This window comes from Stigmatopora argus, chromosome 11, assembly GCF_051989625.1.
Source record: "Stigmatopora argus isolate UIUO_Sarg chromosome 11, RoL_Sarg_1.0, whole genome shotgun sequence".
In the NCBI taxonomy this organism is placed as follows: Eukaryota; Metazoa; Chordata; class Actinopteri; order Syngnathiformes; family Syngnathidae; genus Stigmatopora; species Stigmatopora argus.
Window position 1 is genome coordinate 4,741,652 of NC_135397.1, and position 18,993 is coordinate 4,760,644.

Consider the following 18,993-nt stretch of genomic DNA (forward strand, 5'->3'; position numbering starts at 1 on the left):
GGATGTGACGTCAGAACTCTAGGCTCGCGGGAGCGTATGTAGTTCAAAAGTAGGCAAATTATGAGAACAGTTTGTGTGGAGAAGGCTATATTAAAATATGTTATTGGCATTAAAAATGCATTTGAATTTTTATTCAAACACATTTCAGTCTCTATATTTTTGCTCTTCCAAGCACAGAGCTGAGACATCTCCAATTCAATTACTTTTAAATATTCTCCCACGGTCAGTTATATTTTTCTTTTTCAATATTATATACAAGCAGCCCTTTCAAAAAAGTTTTTTGTATGTTGTTAGCAGCTGATGTGGGGAGTAGCGGGACAAGTGGACCGACAAAACGAACTACTCATGACATAAAGAGGCGGGGCTTAGTCAATTTTACTTCCTGGTTTTGCTATTTCGTCATCAGTTTACCCGCGTTTCTAAAATCAGCCAACTGTTAGGCGGGATCAGACTTTGAAGAACAAAACGCAAGAAGTGGCAATAGTATTTGGATGGTAAGAACACTTATATCCTATTATTTTAGTTCCTCTTTATCTGGTATACGATGCAACGGCAATCAGATTTCTCTGCGAAATCAACAAAGATGCGTTCGATGTTATCTGCGTTCACCACTAGTGCAACGTTTGCCACTGTAAAATCTTATATTCTAGTTTCATGAATGATTTATTAAACATTACTCTTTGATTTGTTATGATCTAACGACTATTTAAGCAACCGCGTTACTGTAATGGCTAATGTTAAATGTAATTATAATGCAATCCAGTGAGTACACTGTATTAATATAGTCATGATAGTAATCCTGAGATGATAGAAAAGACACAGTACAGTATGAGTGGGGTCAATCTATTTTTTTATTGTTTGGAGGGAACTGTACTCTTGCAATCATGTTAATTGCATTTTCTCTAGAAAAATGTTGTATTCCCACAACCTGTGATGCTTGCAGACATAATGCAGTTTTCCAGCAGAAGGAGAAAGTTTGGCACCAATCCTCAGTCAGAACTCTATGGACTTCCTCTGCAGTTCTATGGACAACCCCCTCTTGAGAATATCTCTCTGACTGAATTTGAATCTTTTGCAGTTGAAAGACTGAAACGTAAGTACATGCCCAAAGATCTTGCCTATTGCTTTTCAAACACTGAAATAATCATGTTCTATTCCTTTTGATGTCAACAGTGTTGAAGACCGTTGAGAATTTAGGTGTGAGTTACGTGAAATTGTCCGAGCAATACGTGACCAAGTTGGATAACGAGTTTAAGAATTTGAATTTTCCATACAAAGTTGAGGCTGTGAGTAGCACTCTTGCATCTTCGATAATATGAACTGAACAGCGAGCCAATCCAATTAATGACTTTACTATACTAGGATGATAGAAAAGCTCCGAACGCGCCAAGTGAATACGAAAAACGACGAAAGGATCACATCTCCCACTTCATTCTGAGGCTCGCTTATTGCCAGACGTAAGTGATGCTTGGAAGTGTGTCTCATTGGAAGCAAATGTATTTTAATTTGGTATCAAATCAGGGAGGACCTCAGACGATGGTTCATACAGCAGGAAGTGGATCTATTACGCTACCGCTTCAATGACCTGCATCCAAAAATAAAGATGGAATTTCTGCACAAAAATAATCTGGAATATGATGCGGTATGACCTATTTATTATTTTAAATACAATTTGAAGCATTTTTCTTCCACTTCATGACATGTTTCTTATTTCTGTTCATAATTACGCGAAATTTGAAGACTGTCCCTGGCCAGTATGTCCGCCTCACAGTTCTAATGTTGTGGTCAAATCTGGACTTTTGGCCTTTTCTGTTGATGTTATCATACAGAGATACTTTGCAACAAGAATGCAGACAATGTAAATATGTGAAATTTGAGACACTGAAAGTGCAATGGTAAATTCCTGGTCAGTGACTGCGAGAAACAAAACTAACACCCAACAGTATCATCTAAAACCAAAATGCATCCAAAATGTTTTCACTAGATGGTGCAGTTTGACTACAATGAAACGGCAGAACTGATTTGCAAAGCTTTGTTAAATTTCCTTCTCGTGATACACCCGGTACATTAATAAACTAGTGTATTGTATGGAAATACACAATTTAAATTCAAAATGCATCATGTTTTTCTAGAACCATTTCAACCTCGGAAAAGCTTTTTTGTCATGTGTTTCATTATTTTAATCACTGATTAAATTTCAGATTTCTATCGAGGAAAAGCGTGCTATGAAAGACAAACTTATCAACTCCAGCTACAGCGTTAGTGGAATCACTGTAGAGGATCAAGATTTCTACAGAGTAAGTTCTTCAACTCCTACGTTGTATTTTGAGTGATGTAGAATTTAAAATTTCCGATTACAGATTGTTATGATTTTCTAACACATACTGTATATCCTCTCTTTAAGGTTCCTTTCCAAGATGCCCTGGATCTGGTACGAACAAGAAAAGCCTACCTCAAAGCGGGCTACGTGTACATCCCTCATCAAGATATTGTCACCATAGTACTCAATGATTTTCGCACAAGGTTGTCTAAAGCTCTTGCAGTAAGTGTCTGAAATTCCTTGATCTGGCACGATCTTTGAGATTTAAATGGTAGCCGTGCACAAGTTCCCATAGACAAAGTGTCAAATAATCTATACACGTGTTTTTGGTGTAAATAGTCAATTTGGTGGCTGCATTTCCAACAGCAGCTATATATACACGTGTGTGTATACGTGTATATATATAGTATATCTAATATATAAAATTTTACTATAGCTGTGCTGGTATTATACTGCAGCTCAGCTCGCTTTAAAGGACCCTGAGTGCTGTTAAAGTTACACAGGGTTCAAATGAGGGAAACGTGTGTGCATGTATAACAGGAAATGCCTGCAGGGCAGATGGGGCTAAGCATTGCTTTGACCCCCCACCACACACACACACACACACACACACACATACACATGCACACACACTCGATGTGGATGTGTATGGAATAATACTGAAATACACCTTGCACTGTATTGGATGCCCATAGGTTCTCGCAGGATGAAGTTTTGGGGCAAGCTGGAGGCGGTTTTCTGTAATTTTACTGCATGTAATGAGACCAGTTGAGTAGTGACAAGAGTTTGGAAATAGAGGTGGAAACACAAAATACATATACAGGTCCCTATTTTAGGGTGTTGTTATTCTCCTAGAAAGACATTTTAGTTTCATCAAGAAGTATTTGTACTGGGTTTTTTTTCACCTTTAAAGTCATAAGTAGAAGCCATTTCCTGTGAACAAACCCATTTATTGTATATGTGGAAGCGAGCTTTGGTGGCCTTTTTGAGTGGGATATTGCTCAGGTTTGCTACTTCATAACAGCAGTAAAAATATTTCCCTGCATTTCTAAGCATTCTTTCTCTCAAGGGCTTTGTGGCAGCATTACACTTCTGTACTGTAAGATAAGCAAGTCTCATTAGGTACTTTTTATAGTTTAAACTTATTTCGGAACACTTGCATATAATTTCTATTTCGATCATTAGTGATAAGACTGTGGGGTCTCCTAAAACTGAAACAAGCTGCAATGGCATCAGTTATTATGCATGAAGCATTAAAATGTTCAATGGGGAACTTGAGGCTGCCGGACAAGTGTTGAATATGGAATCAAACCCGGTTTGTCACCGCTGAATCCTAAACATTACAAGCTGCATAAACTCACTTATTCCTACTTATTCCTTGAACAGGGCACACGTGTCTCATAAGGGACTGGCCACCGTATTTTTCAAATTGGAAACGCAAATGAGAAAGCCATGTAATGGCCTAATTAAGTGTAATGGCTCATATCCTCCACTGGGGACACAGGGTGGCTGTTTGAACATGGCTCTCCTAAAATTATCATTTTCCCATCTGACTCCTGCTCTTTGTTACAGCTTTATGATTCTGTTATATGAAGCATTACATGGCTCTGTTAAAACTGACTGTGCATTAACTGCGCTTAAGTTGATTGGACGACGCGTTCATTCATCGTAACCGTGTTTACAAGAAAAATCATCCATAAACCACGGGGTGTTTTCAGTTGGACTTGGGGGGGGTTCGCATGACAATTAATTACAAACTGAGCCTAGTGAAATTCAGATTGCGCTAGCCATTAGATCAAACTGCTGGTTTCTCATTTTGTTTAGTCATATTTTATGCGGCCCCCACCCAAAAATATCAGCAAAGCTACAAATCCATGTCGTTGTCTTCTAATTAATTCTCTCCACGGCACTTAATCTTTATCCCCGACGTGCCGTGTTCAGCTCTTCTCATTCTTCGACCCGCCCTTTTTACCATTACTCAAACGATGCCAATCTCTCCCGCAGCTGACGGCGCGTTCGCTTCCGGCGGTGCATTCTGATGAACGGCTCCAGCCCCTCCTTAGCCACCTCAGGTAAGTGGTGGGATTCATAACTTTTAGCTGCTCAGTTTTTCCTTATAGGACTTTTTGTGGAATGGATTTTTGACACCAAGGGCCATTTATGGTCCAGCAGGTCCAGATCTTTTTCACATATATGCACTCAAAATGAGAGCCTACTCAATTTTGTGCATCCCAAATAGAAAGGAATTTCCATAAATCCTACTGTACACTGTAAACAAAGCGCATATTGTGCCACTTTTTCCTCAAAGCATTGTGTATTTTAGTAATGAGTTCTCTTGACGTTGATCAAATCCGATAAGAGGCAATCTAATGTAATATGTTTATTTTACTTTGCATTATATCAGACAACCAAACTAAGGGTCATTGATCTCTTTATATTTATCAAAAACTCCCCACTCGAAATAAAAATAACATTGCAAAAGCCATACTTAAGTAGGCATCTAAGAGCATAACAAAGGTACTTTTTAGTACAAGCATCTTAAGAGTGTAATAAATCATCATCATAAATCTTCATTATTTAACTGAGTTTCTTTTTCATTTCCTAGTGAAATCAGAATGTTAACTCACGCAATTCACAGCGTCTTAAGCTTACTAGTCAGAATTGTCAAGAACATTTACTAGAAGCGACATTCTTACCCTGGTATAACAACAACTTGACGCAACACTCCCAATACCATGTCTTACTTCTGTCTTTAAAAATAAAGCTCTAAACTGTATGTTTTCCTTTTTTTATTTTTTTTATTAGTCATTCCTATTTGGGACAGGACTACAGCAACCAAAAGAATGTTGGGAAAATCTCTTTGGAACAAATTGATTCAGTAAGTTTTTTTTCCGAATCGGAATATTCCTGTTTTATCTAAATGATTCAAGTGTACAGTGTGCTTATTAACCAATTGTGTCCACCTCCAGTTGTCAGGCAAATCCTTCCCTTTGTGCATGAGGCAGCTCCATCAGTCCTTAAGAGAGAACCACCATCTCCGCCATGGTGGCCGCATGCAATACGGTCTCTTTCTCAAGGGCATTGGTCTCTCTCTGGAGCAGGCGTTGCAGTTCTGGAGGTCTGAATTCATTAGAGGCAAAATCGAAGCAGACAAGGTTAATGCTTTTTTACATTTTCTTTTTTTTGTGGTTGTTTACTTTCCACACACACTTAATGGATGGTGTTGCTATATTATATTAGCTTGATCTGAATGCTGCTTTTGACCTGTCATTCATTACATCTTTGTACATACTTTTAGTATTAGGACACTGCACAAAAATAGATTTTTGCCCTGTTTCGCTTTAAAATGCATTAGCTCGAATTTTCCACATTTCTAATGGGTCCCCAGAATGTGCACATGCAGAAATCTCCTTCCTTGATATTGCAAAATGTTACTTATCCGGTCGGTATCCATTAATTGTTTTGGAATCCCTGAAGTCCAGAGGTAGTTATCAAAAACAGTATTATTATTCCACAGTTAAATCTCTTGGGACAAGTATCAGAAAACGCTTTTGTAAAGGCAGCAAAATTGCCGCCTTATCGCATTTGCAAGCAAATGCAGAAGCTGGATGTTGCAAAATGAAACACTTTTTTTTATTAACAAGAAAATTAACACATCAACCTGTCATGTGGAAGGCAGCATACAAACTGAAAATACTTAGTTAGAAAAATTATGGCAAAAACTGTGTGAATGCCTCATTAGCATTGTTTAATTCCTCTTTATACAGCAGCCAATTTTGGCAAGAAAACCTGGCAGGCATGTAATTATATTCCAAATAATTATAGGTGTACTGGCCATTATTTCCCCTGTTTTAAAATGCGAACTTTAATTTGTTAATGTTTTGCATTGCCTTTCATAGGCATTGCTTTACTTAACTAATCCTTCTATACATTTAGTTCAACTTTTTTTTTTCCTCTACTTTATTATTTTTATTGCTATTGTCTCTATCTATCTCAATGGCTGAAAATAATTGCACTTTATCACTGTAGAAGAGCCATGAGCAAAAAAAAATCCCTTTACACAAGGTGAAATGTATTCTGTCAAGGCTGTGATATATGAAAATATTGCTTCTTCCTTTTTCATATTGTAACAAATGGGATCCGCTGCTTTATTTGCAACTTGCACCTGTACTGGAACCCGTTGCAATAACTTAAGGTGAATGAATTCCTGATCTGGCTCCATAACTCATGCAGAATGTAATTACTAAGAACCCGTGTCGGGGAATACCAATAATACCAGGAGTTGTTTTGTGTAGTAGTTTTAGCACTTTCTAACAAAATTTATTTCTGGATTCATGCCAACATGCCCTCCCATCTTTTGTTCCGAAAGCACACCAACAGAATAATTAAAATGTGCTCATCAGTTTTCTTCTCCAGTCCCTTGTGTCTAGCACCATCTGCTTATGTGACTCCCTGAGTGCACCATATTTACTGCCATCTTAGTTATAGTAGTGAATTCCCAGAACCCCCCCATACAAGACAGAACTGCTCTCACCCTGTATTGTGTCATGTCAGAGGTTGGTCTTCTCGGTGGGCTGCCTCATTAGTATGCAAAGTACATCAGAAGCAATGGGAGCCAACTGTGCCGAAAAGCAGGGCCAGAAGGAAAGGCGGTAGAATATCAGGGGGGAAATGTTCAGAACAACTGTGCGTGTCTTGTATCACAATTTGATTGTGAAATGTCTATGTGGCCACACATCTTGATCCTTGCGCTGTGTGGACCTCGAGTAAAGACTGCGCTTCGATTTACATCTGTTAATATACTTGACTGAATTGATTTGCGCAACTCGACAGCACTGTTCATTTTACCGGCATTTGCTCTTTTTAACATTAATCGTACATACGCAATACCCTCTCTTATGTCCTTAAGTACTATATAACCAGTGTTTTTTTTCAATTCATTTTTAATGTGTTCCAGCAACTAAGCAGACCTAAAGAACTTTTATATGATCATATTATCTGAGGTTTGGAGAGACCTGCATATACTAAATAGCACCACCAAAGTCATAGTTTAGAGTTAAAACTGTACTGAGTGCTGTGAAGGTGGAAAGCTGCTATACATGTATAAATGCATTTACCATATAATGCCAATTACAGCTACTGGGTCAATGACTTCCCTCCCCCTATGTACTTTGTACTGTAATTATACCTAGTACAATTGCAACCTGTTAGCAGTTTATTACTCTCGTAGCTGGACTAGTGTGGAAATGCTTATAAATAGGCACGCTTTAATGAAATTACATCTAAAACAGATTGGACCTCGAGGGAGATCAGTCACTATGGACTGTGTCTAAGAAGCAATGCCAAGTGTACTGTGTATATATACGCACATAAACGTAATCCTTTTGATTGCGGCCTATTTTTCTCTTGGAGGAGCCTAAGGTTTTTGTGAGCGTGTCCTCATCCGGGGGCTGTGGGGATGATCAAGAGCTCATGTGCCAAGATGTGCCAAGCTATGGCTCTGCTTTTTAAATACGGCTTTTGTGATCCTGTTTTTATTTCCTACTGGCTCTTAAAGCTGCCAGTTTGGAGGTCAGCTATATTAGGGTACATCCAGGATTATCGAGAACACAGAGAAGGAATGACAAACTTTAAAGTAGAGGGTTAACTAAACTTTTTTTGCAAAATCCCCCAAATTACTTGGGGATGAAACATTGTTCAGATGGGAAGTACAAAGAAAAAAAAGATTCTGGAGGGATTGTAATTTTTGTAGTAGCATCTCATCCCATTACCTGCACAACCTATTTTTTGTAATCCAAAAAGTTCAGTATCTCTCCGTGTTAATTGTAATCATTTAACATTTGTTAAGAAGAAGAAAAAAACACCAGTTAGTGGTGTGGTATAGCGAGTTTTACTGCTGAATTTATTCAAACACTCACTTTTATTGGTCGTGTTGGAGAAGTTGGTTGAGAAAAATGACCTCAAACCATTGTTAACTCAATATTTTTTAGGTGTTATCAAGTCATGAGGATTTCCTTTTTACGATACACATTAAACACACTTGGGTGAGAGCAAAGTGCAAGTGTTTGTCTTAATACAGAAGGTGAGGGCCCTCAATGCCAGATGAATCCAGTGAGCCATTCGATTCAATAATTAATTAGAGATTTATTGTTGTGGGGAAGAGCTGATGTGTTTTAAATTGCCATGCTTGGCTGTTACATTAGCAAGACCAAGAGTTTTATTGCAGCATGAATGTGTTATCGTCTGTGCAAAGGCTTTGCATTTTAGAGGCAGGCAGCCTTAATTCACTTATAATGTCTGTAAAAACGGCCATGCCATGTTCCAAATTGCAACATATGCACCACGTGATTCTTCAGTTTTCTCTAGGTTTTCATCAGTGGCATGATGATTAACAGTGTCTTGCAATCTGGAGCCCTAACCCCCGATATTGTCCTTCTTTCGCTGTCTTTCTTAGTTTGACAAAGCATACGCTTACAGCATCCGCCACATGTTTGGCAAAGAAGGCAAGAGGACAGATTACTCCCCTTATAGCTGCATGAAGGTGATTATGTCAAACCCACCCAGCCAGGGTGACCATCATGGTGAGTTGACAGCTGTTAGACGAAATTAAGACGTTTCAAATAACGTAACGTTTGAAAAAAATGTAGTTTTTAAGACAAGTGACGAGGAATGCGTGTATTTTGTAGGTTGTCCGTTTCGTCACAGCGATCCGGAGCTTCTGAAGCAGAAGCTTCAGTTCTACAAGGTGTCTCCTAGTGGTGTCAATCAGGTGGGTCTTTGTGGGGGGGGGATACTTAATTAATTTCAAATGTGATTGTAGAAAAGTGCTACTTTGTCCTATCTTTTCCTGCAGATATTAGACCTAGTCAAAGGTGTGCACTACCAGTTGGCCTGCCAGAAGTATTTTGAGCTGACTCACAATGTAAGAAGACCACCATACTGATGGTGTATATATGGCAAAATATTTTAATTGAAATATTTCTAAGTGAAAATATTGTGTTGTTTTTTTATGACAGCTGGAGGATGCCAATTTCTCCCTCAATCATCCCAACCAATACTTTGTGGAAAGCCAGAAGGTTTTAGGAGGCAGCAAAGATGTTAAGCGTGATATTGTGGAGACCCCGCAGAGGTCACAGGGAAATTCTACACCTAAAAACCCTGGTGCTACTCAAGAGAAGGTACCCGAAGTTGCCAACGCAAGTGGATCGCAGGATTTGGACGAAATGACGGAAGATCTGGACTCCTACTTCCAAGACAACTGATTTGTCCTTTGCCTGCTTTTAGTAAATAAATGTTTGTTTTCTGTGTCAATAGGGCCTTCCCCTCAAACCTTAAGTCACATTGCCTTTCTCAATAAACTCAAATCTTTTGCATATGTTTTTTGACACTACACTTTCCTGGTTCCAAGCTGACTGGATAGTGCTTTGATGAGTTGTTGTGTGGTGGTGCTACCTAAAAGGGGTCCCCAACAGCCTCAGTTACAATATCATTACATTTGCTGGCAAGAGTGTGGATGAACAGTGGCAGCTGGTTGAATGAAATAATTCCCTCGGCCGTATTATGCCGCTTGCCACGGGAATATTGCCTCTCAGTGCAGAATATATTCCTAGCCTACATGGTCCACTCCCAAATTTTTTGCCGCTGAGGATTCTTAATAAGATGTGAAAAATGGTGGCTGTCTGAAAATCTGAACCTTTTGTCTTGCCTGTGTATTTGGCAATGCAGTCTTATCTCCCCTTTTTTTCAGAAAGTGCAGTTTTGTTCTTTAATCAGCATTTTTTTGTCAAGATTAATAACTTGAGATCCAATTATTAGCTTAGATGAGTCAGCCCTTTAATTATATGAATACATGCACACTACCCTAAAGGAAGAGTGGTGCCATGAATGGTTAAGTGAATCCTCCGGTAGCTAGTAAATGATTTTGTGAGTCATACATAACTCCGGATGAAGGTGCAACATTCAAAATGAATGTGTCGTTGCTAGTTTCTCTGTGCCAGGACATATTTTGGACCGGAATTCATTGTGGCTTCCACCAACACCAACAGACAGAAACACCAGCAAAGCACAAACCGTTTCATTTAGGTTTAACAGTCGAGAATGGTGCTCGACTTAAAGGATTTAGCCAAGTGGATAACAGTGGCGCTGTCAGCAAGAGAATGTCGGATTTGTTTTGATAGTGTGAGTGACTGAAGCTAAAAAAGTTAGATGAATTTATTCTACTTTCCTATTTCATAGTACTTATCAATTTTCCACAATACCAATTAACATGCAATGTAACAGTATTTGGACATTAAACAAGGCTTTTAACTATAATTAAAGAAAAAAAATGTACTTATGCTGGTGGTCGCATGGCCTCTTGGTGAAATTTACTTCAGTTCGAAGAGAGAATAAAGGTTTGTGTTCTGGTCTTCGACTTCAGTTTCTCTCTCCCTTTGACTTCGACTAGGAGCGTCAACCTGGGACCAAAAAACAGTAAAGTTTAAACAAACAGCTGAACTAAAATGCACAAAACAGACAGGCTACCTGATAGTTGTGAGGACTTAATGTGCCAAAACATCCCAAAAAGGTGCGTGTGAAGAAAATTAAAAATATGAGGATCAGCATGGAACCCGAGAATAGGGTTATATAAGCCAAATGACCTGTGGGTAGAAAGAAGGGGTACCCTGACCTTTAAATGCAGCAAAAAACAAAAACAAAAATCCAAACGATGGCATCGTAGTTCCAATACCGAAACGCTTCATAAAGAAGAAAAACAGCCACACTATTCCAAGAACGGGGCCAACCATGGCTTGATTAACAGCCCCAGAGTGGATATTTTTGTGCAATTTGGTTGGCCGGTAAACGTAGTAAATGTTGTAGCGATCCACTTGTTGTTTTATTAACATGTACACCAGTCCTGCGCAAAGAGAGACATTTCACTCAAAGGCTCTTTTGTCAAGCAGTCACTTGTGGTATGGTATGAAAATGCATTGTTGTTCAACAGCTCTTGTAAAGTATGTTTCAACTCGCACCATTTCATCCTATTCAGTATTAATTATAGAAACAATGAGAATCCAAGGAAATGGAACTTACCAAAGGGGACTATGATCGGGCAAGTGATGCTATAGGACATAACTATTGTGAATATGCACATCATCCAGGCATAAGATGCTCCACATGGGAATTCTCTTGCTGGTAACTGTAAAAAGACATGAAAAGAAAATTAACATCCAAGAGCTGTATAGTACATAATAAAAGTATACCATGACTTTCAATACAGCAACACTATTTTTTTCATCAAGGATATCATACTGTAATAATCTAAAGATCCCATGATTAAACATAACACAAATGTAGGACCGTTACAATATTATAAACTCATAAGTGTTGTAAAAATACATAACATATACTGTATACAATAATTGCAATTGTAGGTGCAGTGTATTCAAATGTAAACATTTGATCCCAAATCAAACACCCTTTCATTGGTTCACCTTTTCCAATAATGAGTTGACTCAACTCTTGTTGGTCAACATTGTTGCTATACATCACGTGTCAAAGTGGCGGCCCGCGGGCCAAATCTGGCCCACCGCATCATTTTGTGCGGCCCGAGAAAGTAAATGATGAGTGCCAACTTTCTGTTTTATGATGAAATTCAAATGAAGATTGTAATTTATTTCCTGTTTCCTCATTTTAAATAAATAATTTCAAACAATTTGTACAAATTTGAATGTCCAAAAATGATCTATCGATTAGCACGATCGAGAAAGCTGTCAATTTATCAATCGATTAATTTTGGCAGCCTAGTTGGAAGACATAACGGCCCTCCGGATGTAATCGAAACTACTACGTGGCCCGCGACAAAAAAATGAGTTTGACACCCCTGCTATACATTAACATTAGACAATACAATAACAAGTCATTATTTGCATCATAATTCCACGACATGACACTCACTAACCATTCGGACGTTTCTCCGCTTTGCCTCCGAACAAGCCAGGCAAATACGAAAAACATACACCAATAGAGCCGGCAGCCTCATCACTTCCATGGCATTACCAGTGAAAACAGATGCGATCACACATTTAACAAAAAAGGAGCTTGTGTCGGGAAGGAACATACACCTAAAGAAATGACATGTTTTATCAGCTGGTTCATAAATCATGAGGACTGAGCAGAAAGAACAGATACACGCTCAAGTATAAATTTAAAATATCCTTGTCTGTGTATTTGATTTGGTTGAAATTTACAGTTTTTGGAGGGTTTTTATGTCTTGCTTCCTTGTTTTGACAATCGAGCGTGCTCAACTTGTATCTCAAGGGACGCCAGGATGCAGAATGGATGTGCTACTTACGCAAAATAACGAGTCGCATCTGACAAGGACCTGGATTCAAATATCCATTCGAAAAAATACTCCAAACTGCAGAAAAGAGTTTGACAGAATTAGACATTTTATACAATTTGATACATATCATATGAGTTTGGTTTACTGCAACTTATAATTAAAAAAAAAGAAGGAAATGAAGTACTTACTTGCCAATGCCCAGGGAGGGCAGTATGAGAACCATTAAGGTATGAAAAACATAGCACTTATGCATTGTCACTTGGTTTTCTGTTGACCTGTGGAATGATGAGAAGTACTGAATAGATTAATGCATACTCACAATATGAAAAATGGGGCATTCTGGATTGTGGAAGCTCACCGGGTCCAGTGAGACTCAAAAGTAGATGAGTAGTAGACGATGGTAGGGAGCAAGGTGGAGAACAACCACAGGAGAAAGGTGGGTAAAAACTGGGTTATCAGTGGATTCTGGAGGTAAAGCAGACCAACAAATCGAGTGAAAACTACTTATCAATAAGGGGATTTTTGTATAAAATACAATGGCAGTGTGTATTCATGAAGTTCATATGCAAACATGAAACACTAAAGGCAACGTAAACCTCTTGCAAGCTCACATATCAAGAGTCGCTTATAAATAATGTTGATAAATAATGTTGATAAATATGCACACTACTCAATGTTGATCATTCCACAAGAGCTGACATTGTGGCGCTTTGAGATCAAATCCTAATATCCAAAACCGACTCACATTTAGGGTCTCTACTGCTTCGATGACGTTAAAGTCATCCAAAGTGGCCATTATGATGGTAGGTGTTGTGAAAAAAAACAAAATGACGATGAGTAAAGCGTTGATGATAAAAAAGCGGAGCCACCAAAAGATTCCGCCCACTGCCAGATGATCCCTACGAAGTAGAGCTGTTCAGAGGAAGTACAAAGCTAAACACAAGTCATGTCTTTTGTATGTCCTAAAGTCATTTTTACCAGAGAACATTGTGCGGATCGGGTGCAAAGCTGACAGTCCACTTGTCTGTCCTGAGCTTGGCGCTTTTCGATGACGACCTGGCTTCTTGGCGGCAGTGACAGCCACGATAAATACACATGTTGAAGTCTCTCAAGATTCTGTAAAGAACCACGTGTCCAGATAACACAGTGTCAGTTACAGAGCAGCTTTAGTAATACAGAGCACGGTACGGCTTGTCAAATAGGACTTGCCTCTCAGCGACGTCCTCATTCTGAAAAGTGACAAAGACCATTTGTAAATGTTTCTTCTCTATTTTCGCTTTCTCCTCCACAAAGATCTGCGATAACAATTCATCCAGCTGGGTGTAATACTTGGCTGCCTCTTCCTGGGGGGATTGAATTGAATTTATTAGTAATGTCTTTTTCTTTGCATCTTTTGGGGAATAGTTCCCTACAAATGCCTATCTCGTTCAAAAAGGGTATCATTTTCAGTTCAACACTGTTCTGGGGAAAAAAGTCCTTCAAATGACAACAAAACTGCTTAAAATTATCTTTATGCATGACATTAGCAGATATCGTTAGTGTCAATTTTAGGATGGAGTGGTTCTGACCTGCTTGTAACATTTGAAACACCACAAATGTCTACAAAGCTTTGGAGTCATCATTGCAGTGATGCCCTGAGCCTCCAGTTCAAGGTAGTGTTTTTTTTGGATCTCTGCCCTCTTCCTGTGCACCAGACATAAAAAAAAATTCTAAACACCGCTAGGGCACAAATGGGAAAAAGATAATTAAACATTTAAATACATCCTGGTACACTGTTACCGTTTATTAAACAGGTCCAGGAGTTTGGAGAAGTCGTAACAGATACGTACACCCTCCACGTGACAGTAATCATATGCCTGCCTATTAAAGATTAAAGCAATGAAAGGGGCAAACATGCAAAAAAAAGAATTGTAACCAGCAATTTTAAGTATGTGAGGAAAATCAGCATATTTCATTCACTGCTGCATATAGTAAGAGTTTAGTTGTTGTAGTTAGATCAAAATGATGCACCAAGTCTCTTCTGATTAGTTAAAGACTAGAAACTACTCAATGTAATATTAGTCCATCCTATTATAAAATCCTGGCAGACTCGGTAAATGCCTTGTGGCTATGTTTAAAAGCAACTATAAGAATGATTCTGCATGCAAAATGCAAGAAAGATGAGTTAAGACTTGCAAGTACATATAAAGGAAAAGAAAATTCTGATTCATGTATACTCTTCATTGTTTTTGTTATATAGTATGCTCAAGGGTGTCCAAATATATTGAGGGACATTTGTCTGCCATGTTGTAACCTTGTAAGCTTTCATCAAATGCATATTACCTGGATGGTGAATATATACAAAGAAAATCTAAACCTCAATCCTCAGTAGTCCTTACTCAAAATGCTGCTTAATCTCCACTGCCTCTGCATCAGTGGGGAGTCCATTGACCAACAATGTACAGTTTGTCTACAAGAATGAAATGCTTGGTTGATGTTGCAACTTTTGGCTTGTACCATTATAAAAAAATAGTCATTTGTTGTTGGAAATGTGATCAGAATGCAACGATGCAACTTACCCTGTTGTCATCTCTGTCGTGCATTTTCCACGTGTGCCTTCTCATGCTGTACACAGTCAGGAAGAAGTAAAGTACAGAAAACACATTGTGCACCCATAAACCCATTTCACTGGGTGAGCAAAGAGAAAAACGACAGGGTTATAATGACAGATGTATGCATTAACATTGAAGTGAAACGATAAATGACGTACCTATCCATGTTATCAATAGTTGTTATTCCAAAATAATGCTCGGATTCTGTGGAAGCAAAACAGGAATTAGAATAACTTATAATTTATAAGCGTGCTTAACAAGGCAAATGAAAACCGACTGCCTCTAAAAGTGGTACAATTGGTACAATTTGGAGTTGAACACAAATGTTCAATAAAGTTATGCCTCAAGGGTTACACAAGATGTCAGCAACAAAATATTAAATGCTTTCCCACAAACTTACCAAATCGCGTGCCTGAATAATTCATGGGAAAGATGACGCCCATTGAAAATACACTCAAAACTATTAACAGACCAATGATGTGGCGCTGGAAGGACAAATAATTAATCACATCCTCCTCACACTTCCTCCTTATTGCATTTTCACTGCAGCAACACAATACACAACATTTTTAAATGTCATTATTCACCAGCTTTTCTTTCAAAACCATGGTCAATCACTCACCTGATATAGAACATATCGATCCATGACATGATATTCTTGGAGAACAAAATAGAAATGTTAAGTCACATCATTAAAAAAAAAACATTTACAAACTCACTGTATCTTTTTCAATCTGTTGTTGAGAATGTGTACTGGATGACGAAGAGGATTCGCTGTCATCATCGATTATATCCTCTATATTAGATATGGCGCTGTTGGTAAAACATTGTATTAGCATGTCTTTAGTACAAAGAGCATACAGACCCTAAAATATTTCTATTTTGTGTTATTCTACCAAGTATTACACGGAAAGTAGTAGTGATTTTTTGCTGAGTTTTTATACTAACCGAATAATTCTGGGAATTTGCATCTTCTCCCCAGGCTTGCGTGGGTTTTCTCCAGGGACTCCAGTTTCCCCCCACATCCCAAAAACATGCTGATTAAAAACTCTAAATTGCACTTAGGTATGAATGGTTGTTCATCTCCTTGTGCCCTGCGATTGGCTGGCCACTGTTTCAAGGGTGCCCTGCCTGGTGCCAGTATAGTTAGCTGGGATAGCCTCCAGCACCCCATGCGCCCCTTGTGAGGATAAGCGGTTCAGAAAATGAATGAATAAATATGATTAGGATAAGCGGTATGAAAAATGAAGGAATGAATATTAGAACAGCTAAGCAAAACTAAAGATATATAGACTTATGTAATAAGTTTATGATTAATTTGTTGTGTTTTATAGGAAAACAAATTCGGGGTTTGACTCACCTGTCTTCTTGAGGGACGTTTCCCCAACCTCCCGTCATTATCCGAAAGCACAACACGCACATTAACAGCTGACAATATTAAAAAAGTGTTAATGAGCAGTATTTATTTTGAGTAATCTATAATAAGAGCCCGAATCTGGATGTATCAATACATTTCAAAGGGTCTCGTGATGAACAAAAACAAGGGCAAATGAGAGTATCTTGACTAAAACGAGGCGAATATTTGCAAAAACTCACCGCAAAACAGAAAAAGTGACCGTAGAGAACAATGAAGATCCCACTAAAGTAGAATTTTTCCAGTAAAGTGCTGTGAAAGCGACCCCCATAGCAGTGATCGATGGATGCGTTCTTCCTTTTTGCCAGCGTCAATGGGCTCATCAACAATATTAATAGAATCACGCGCGACATGTTCATCTAAACTAGCCGCAATATTTATTGTCTCAAAAACAGTGTCTCGCTGTAAATGTGTTATCTAAAAAAAAAAGGAAGTTCAAGAGAGGCCAAACTCACGAACACGTCATCATTAGACGTGATTCGCGTATGCCTTGAATTAAAGTCACTAAAATAATCTCAACTAGTAGTAAATGTAATACCAATAAATTACGTTTTGGTTTTGGTACTATTGTTTTCAAAAATGCATGATATCATTTATTTATTTACTTTTGTATAGCAAAAGCTGATGTTGTAGAATAGTATTTTAATATTTTCCCCATAATTTTGAAAAATAATAATTAATGCAACTACAGATGAATTCAAAACACGTTTTTTTCCTCAAAAGTATTAAATTGTTTTCTCTTCATCATTTCACATGCATGGCAAAAGAAAAAATGAATAAATAAGATGAAAAGTTTATTATTATTACTGGACCGAGCAGGTTACATATCTTCTTATATCTTATAGATTTTAATCTCAACTGTTTTACTTTACTACCACCAACAAATATTACTATCTTCATTACTATCATCATTCTATTTCTTCTCATCATATTTCAAATTCCGGACATTAGTCGATATTTTTTCGATATATTAGTTGGTTGTGCACTAACACTCTATATATTTAACATTCTGTTTTTGACATAATTAAAAATTACTGGAAAGAAGAATAAGGAAGGCTTAAGATTTTTAAAGCCTTTCTCACTTTTGAGTGGTGGAAAGTGAAAACACTTATCAAAGAATGGAATCATGTGCGGATCTGTCAAGGGTGGGCAATGCAGTAATGGGCCTGGCTGTCAAGCAGCTGAATGCATGTGCTGATTCCCTGGAGGGCTCGTTGGGCAGACAGAGCACAAGAGCTTGCTGATTTGTCGTGAATTGACACAAACGTTAGAGGCCGAAACAGACAAGAAATGAGAATCTGTGTGATAGCCAGAGGGGCAACTGTTGTCGAAAACAATTCCATGGATTTCCCATTTGACGTTGATAGATTGATGAGCTGTAGCTCCAAGCTGTCCACAATATTGCTACCTGGAGATGGATGGATGTAAAGGAACCTTTTTCTTTTTCCTTATTTCCAGGTTGGATATCCCGCTAAAGACTGCTTCCTGGTGTGGTTTAGTAAGATAGAAGACTTTAAAAGGACAGTTCATCTCACTTCATTGGCTCTTATTGGTGTCTCCTTGTGATCGAAAAGACAGTTGAGAATGGTTCGGTAATTGTTCAGTTTGTAGGAGAGCCGGCACTTGGGCCAAATAAGATCCCCTCTTAGTTCTGGTGTGGGAATACAAAAAGTTAAACGTTTTTTTGTTCCAATCACTTGTCAATACTTTTCATTCTGTTACTGGCTATAACTAATTCTACTTCAAAACAGGTGTCTATGTAATCCATCCCACTTCACAAGGGTTGCATACACAATGTTGAGTATATATTTTATAGGTACAAAGATTAATTTGTTTGGGTTTGCAGAGTGTTGAGAATTTTCGTAAACCCACTGGTTCCAAAACTCAACCATCGAAACAATTGGGTTCCTCTAGACATGTTCGGTTCATTGAGAAAATTAAGTCAAATGCATATACGGACCAGGTTATCAGTTCCATAATTTTATAATCCAAAATGAAAGTACAATTCATAGAGGAAGCACAAAAACGAGAGCAAAGGGAAAAATTAATGATAAGCGCCAGTGCGCAAATGCAAATGTTGAATTGATCACAATACTGTAAATGCTTTTCCAAAGAGCTGCATAATGCAAACTGTAGCAGTTACAATGATTAGAGATACATTTTTAAAGCATGCCACCAAAATGTATCCTCTAATACAGGGGTGTCAGACTCGGGTTGGTTCGCGGGCCGCGTTAACGTCAACTTGATTTCATGTGGGCCGGACCATTTTAGATAAACTTAGATAGACTTTTTATAAATGGATTAAAATAACTGGATTCAAATCCCTGAATATTCAGTTTTTATC

At 38.2% G+C, this 18,993-nt stretch overlaps 2 protein-coding genes across 4 annotated transcripts in view; one reads left to right on the top strand and one right to left on the bottom strand.

Annotated features, from left to right (window-relative positions):
- Window positions 1-9,695, top strand: part of prim2 (DNA primase subunit 2) — a 99,848-nt gene extending 90,153 nt beyond the window's left edge. Inside the window, exons 2-15 of the mRNA XM_077613406.1 lie at window positions 434-494; window positions 944-1,093; window positions 1,174-1,286; window positions 1,363-1,457; window positions 1,522-1,642; window positions 2,202-2,297; window positions 2,405-2,542; window positions 4,325-4,392; window positions 5,126-5,198; window positions 5,290-5,475; window positions 8,775-8,901; window positions 9,007-9,089; window positions 9,174-9,242; window positions 9,337-9,695. Coding sequence (XP_077469532.1) covers window positions 949-1,093; window positions 1,174-1,286; window positions 1,363-1,457; window positions 1,522-1,642; window positions 2,202-2,297; window positions 2,405-2,542; window positions 4,325-4,392; window positions 5,126-5,198; window positions 5,290-5,475; window positions 8,775-8,901; window positions 9,007-9,089; window positions 9,174-9,242; window positions 9,337-9,582 — 1,560 coding nt within the window. The 5' untranslated portion in view covers window positions 434-494; window positions 944-948 and the 3' untranslated portion in view covers window positions 9,583-9,695. The remainder of the gene's footprint in view (window positions 1-433; window positions 495-943; window positions 1,094-1,173; window positions 1,287-1,362; window positions 1,458-1,521; window positions 1,643-2,201; window positions 2,298-2,404; window positions 2,543-4,324; window positions 4,393-5,125; window positions 5,199-5,289; window positions 5,476-8,774; window positions 8,902-9,006; window positions 9,090-9,173; window positions 9,243-9,336) is intronic.
- LOC144084711 (mechanosensitive cation channel TMEM63B-like) lies at window positions 5,120-17,607 on the bottom strand. 3 transcript variants are annotated; one of them, XM_077613403.1, is made up of 22 exons: window positions 16,832-17,607; window positions 16,596-16,663; window positions 15,955-16,048; window positions 15,858-15,892; window positions 15,636-15,778; window positions 15,394-15,439; window positions 15,203-15,311; window positions 15,023-15,093; window positions 14,424-14,504; window positions 14,213-14,327; window positions 13,854-13,987; window positions 13,623-13,760; window positions 13,390-13,543; window positions 13,003-13,109; window positions 12,833-12,919; window positions 12,654-12,719; window positions 12,261-12,423; window positions 11,393-11,498; window positions 11,049-11,216; window positions 10,844-10,959; window positions 10,653-10,776; window positions 5,120-5,440 (listed from the first exon to the last, which is right to left on the bottom strand). In XM_077613403.1, the coding sequence occupies exons 1-21, from the start codon at window positions 17,006-17,008 to the stop codon at window positions 10,687-10,689; spliced, it is 2,268 nt and encodes a 755-aa protein (XP_077469529.1). In that variant the 5' UTR covers window positions 17,009-17,607; the 3' UTR covers window positions 5,120-5,440; window positions 10,653-10,686. The 3 variants fall into 3 exon arrangements, with proteins under 3 accessions (XP_077469529.1, XP_077469531.1, XP_077469530.1); XM_077613405.1 differs by lacking the exon at window positions 15,636-15,778; XM_077613404.1 differs by lacking the exons at window positions 16,596-16,663; window positions 16,832-17,607 and adding an exon at window positions 16,184-16,213 and having other exon boundaries at window positions 15,858-16,048.
- Window positions 17,608-18,993: the final 1,386 nt, after the last annotated feature.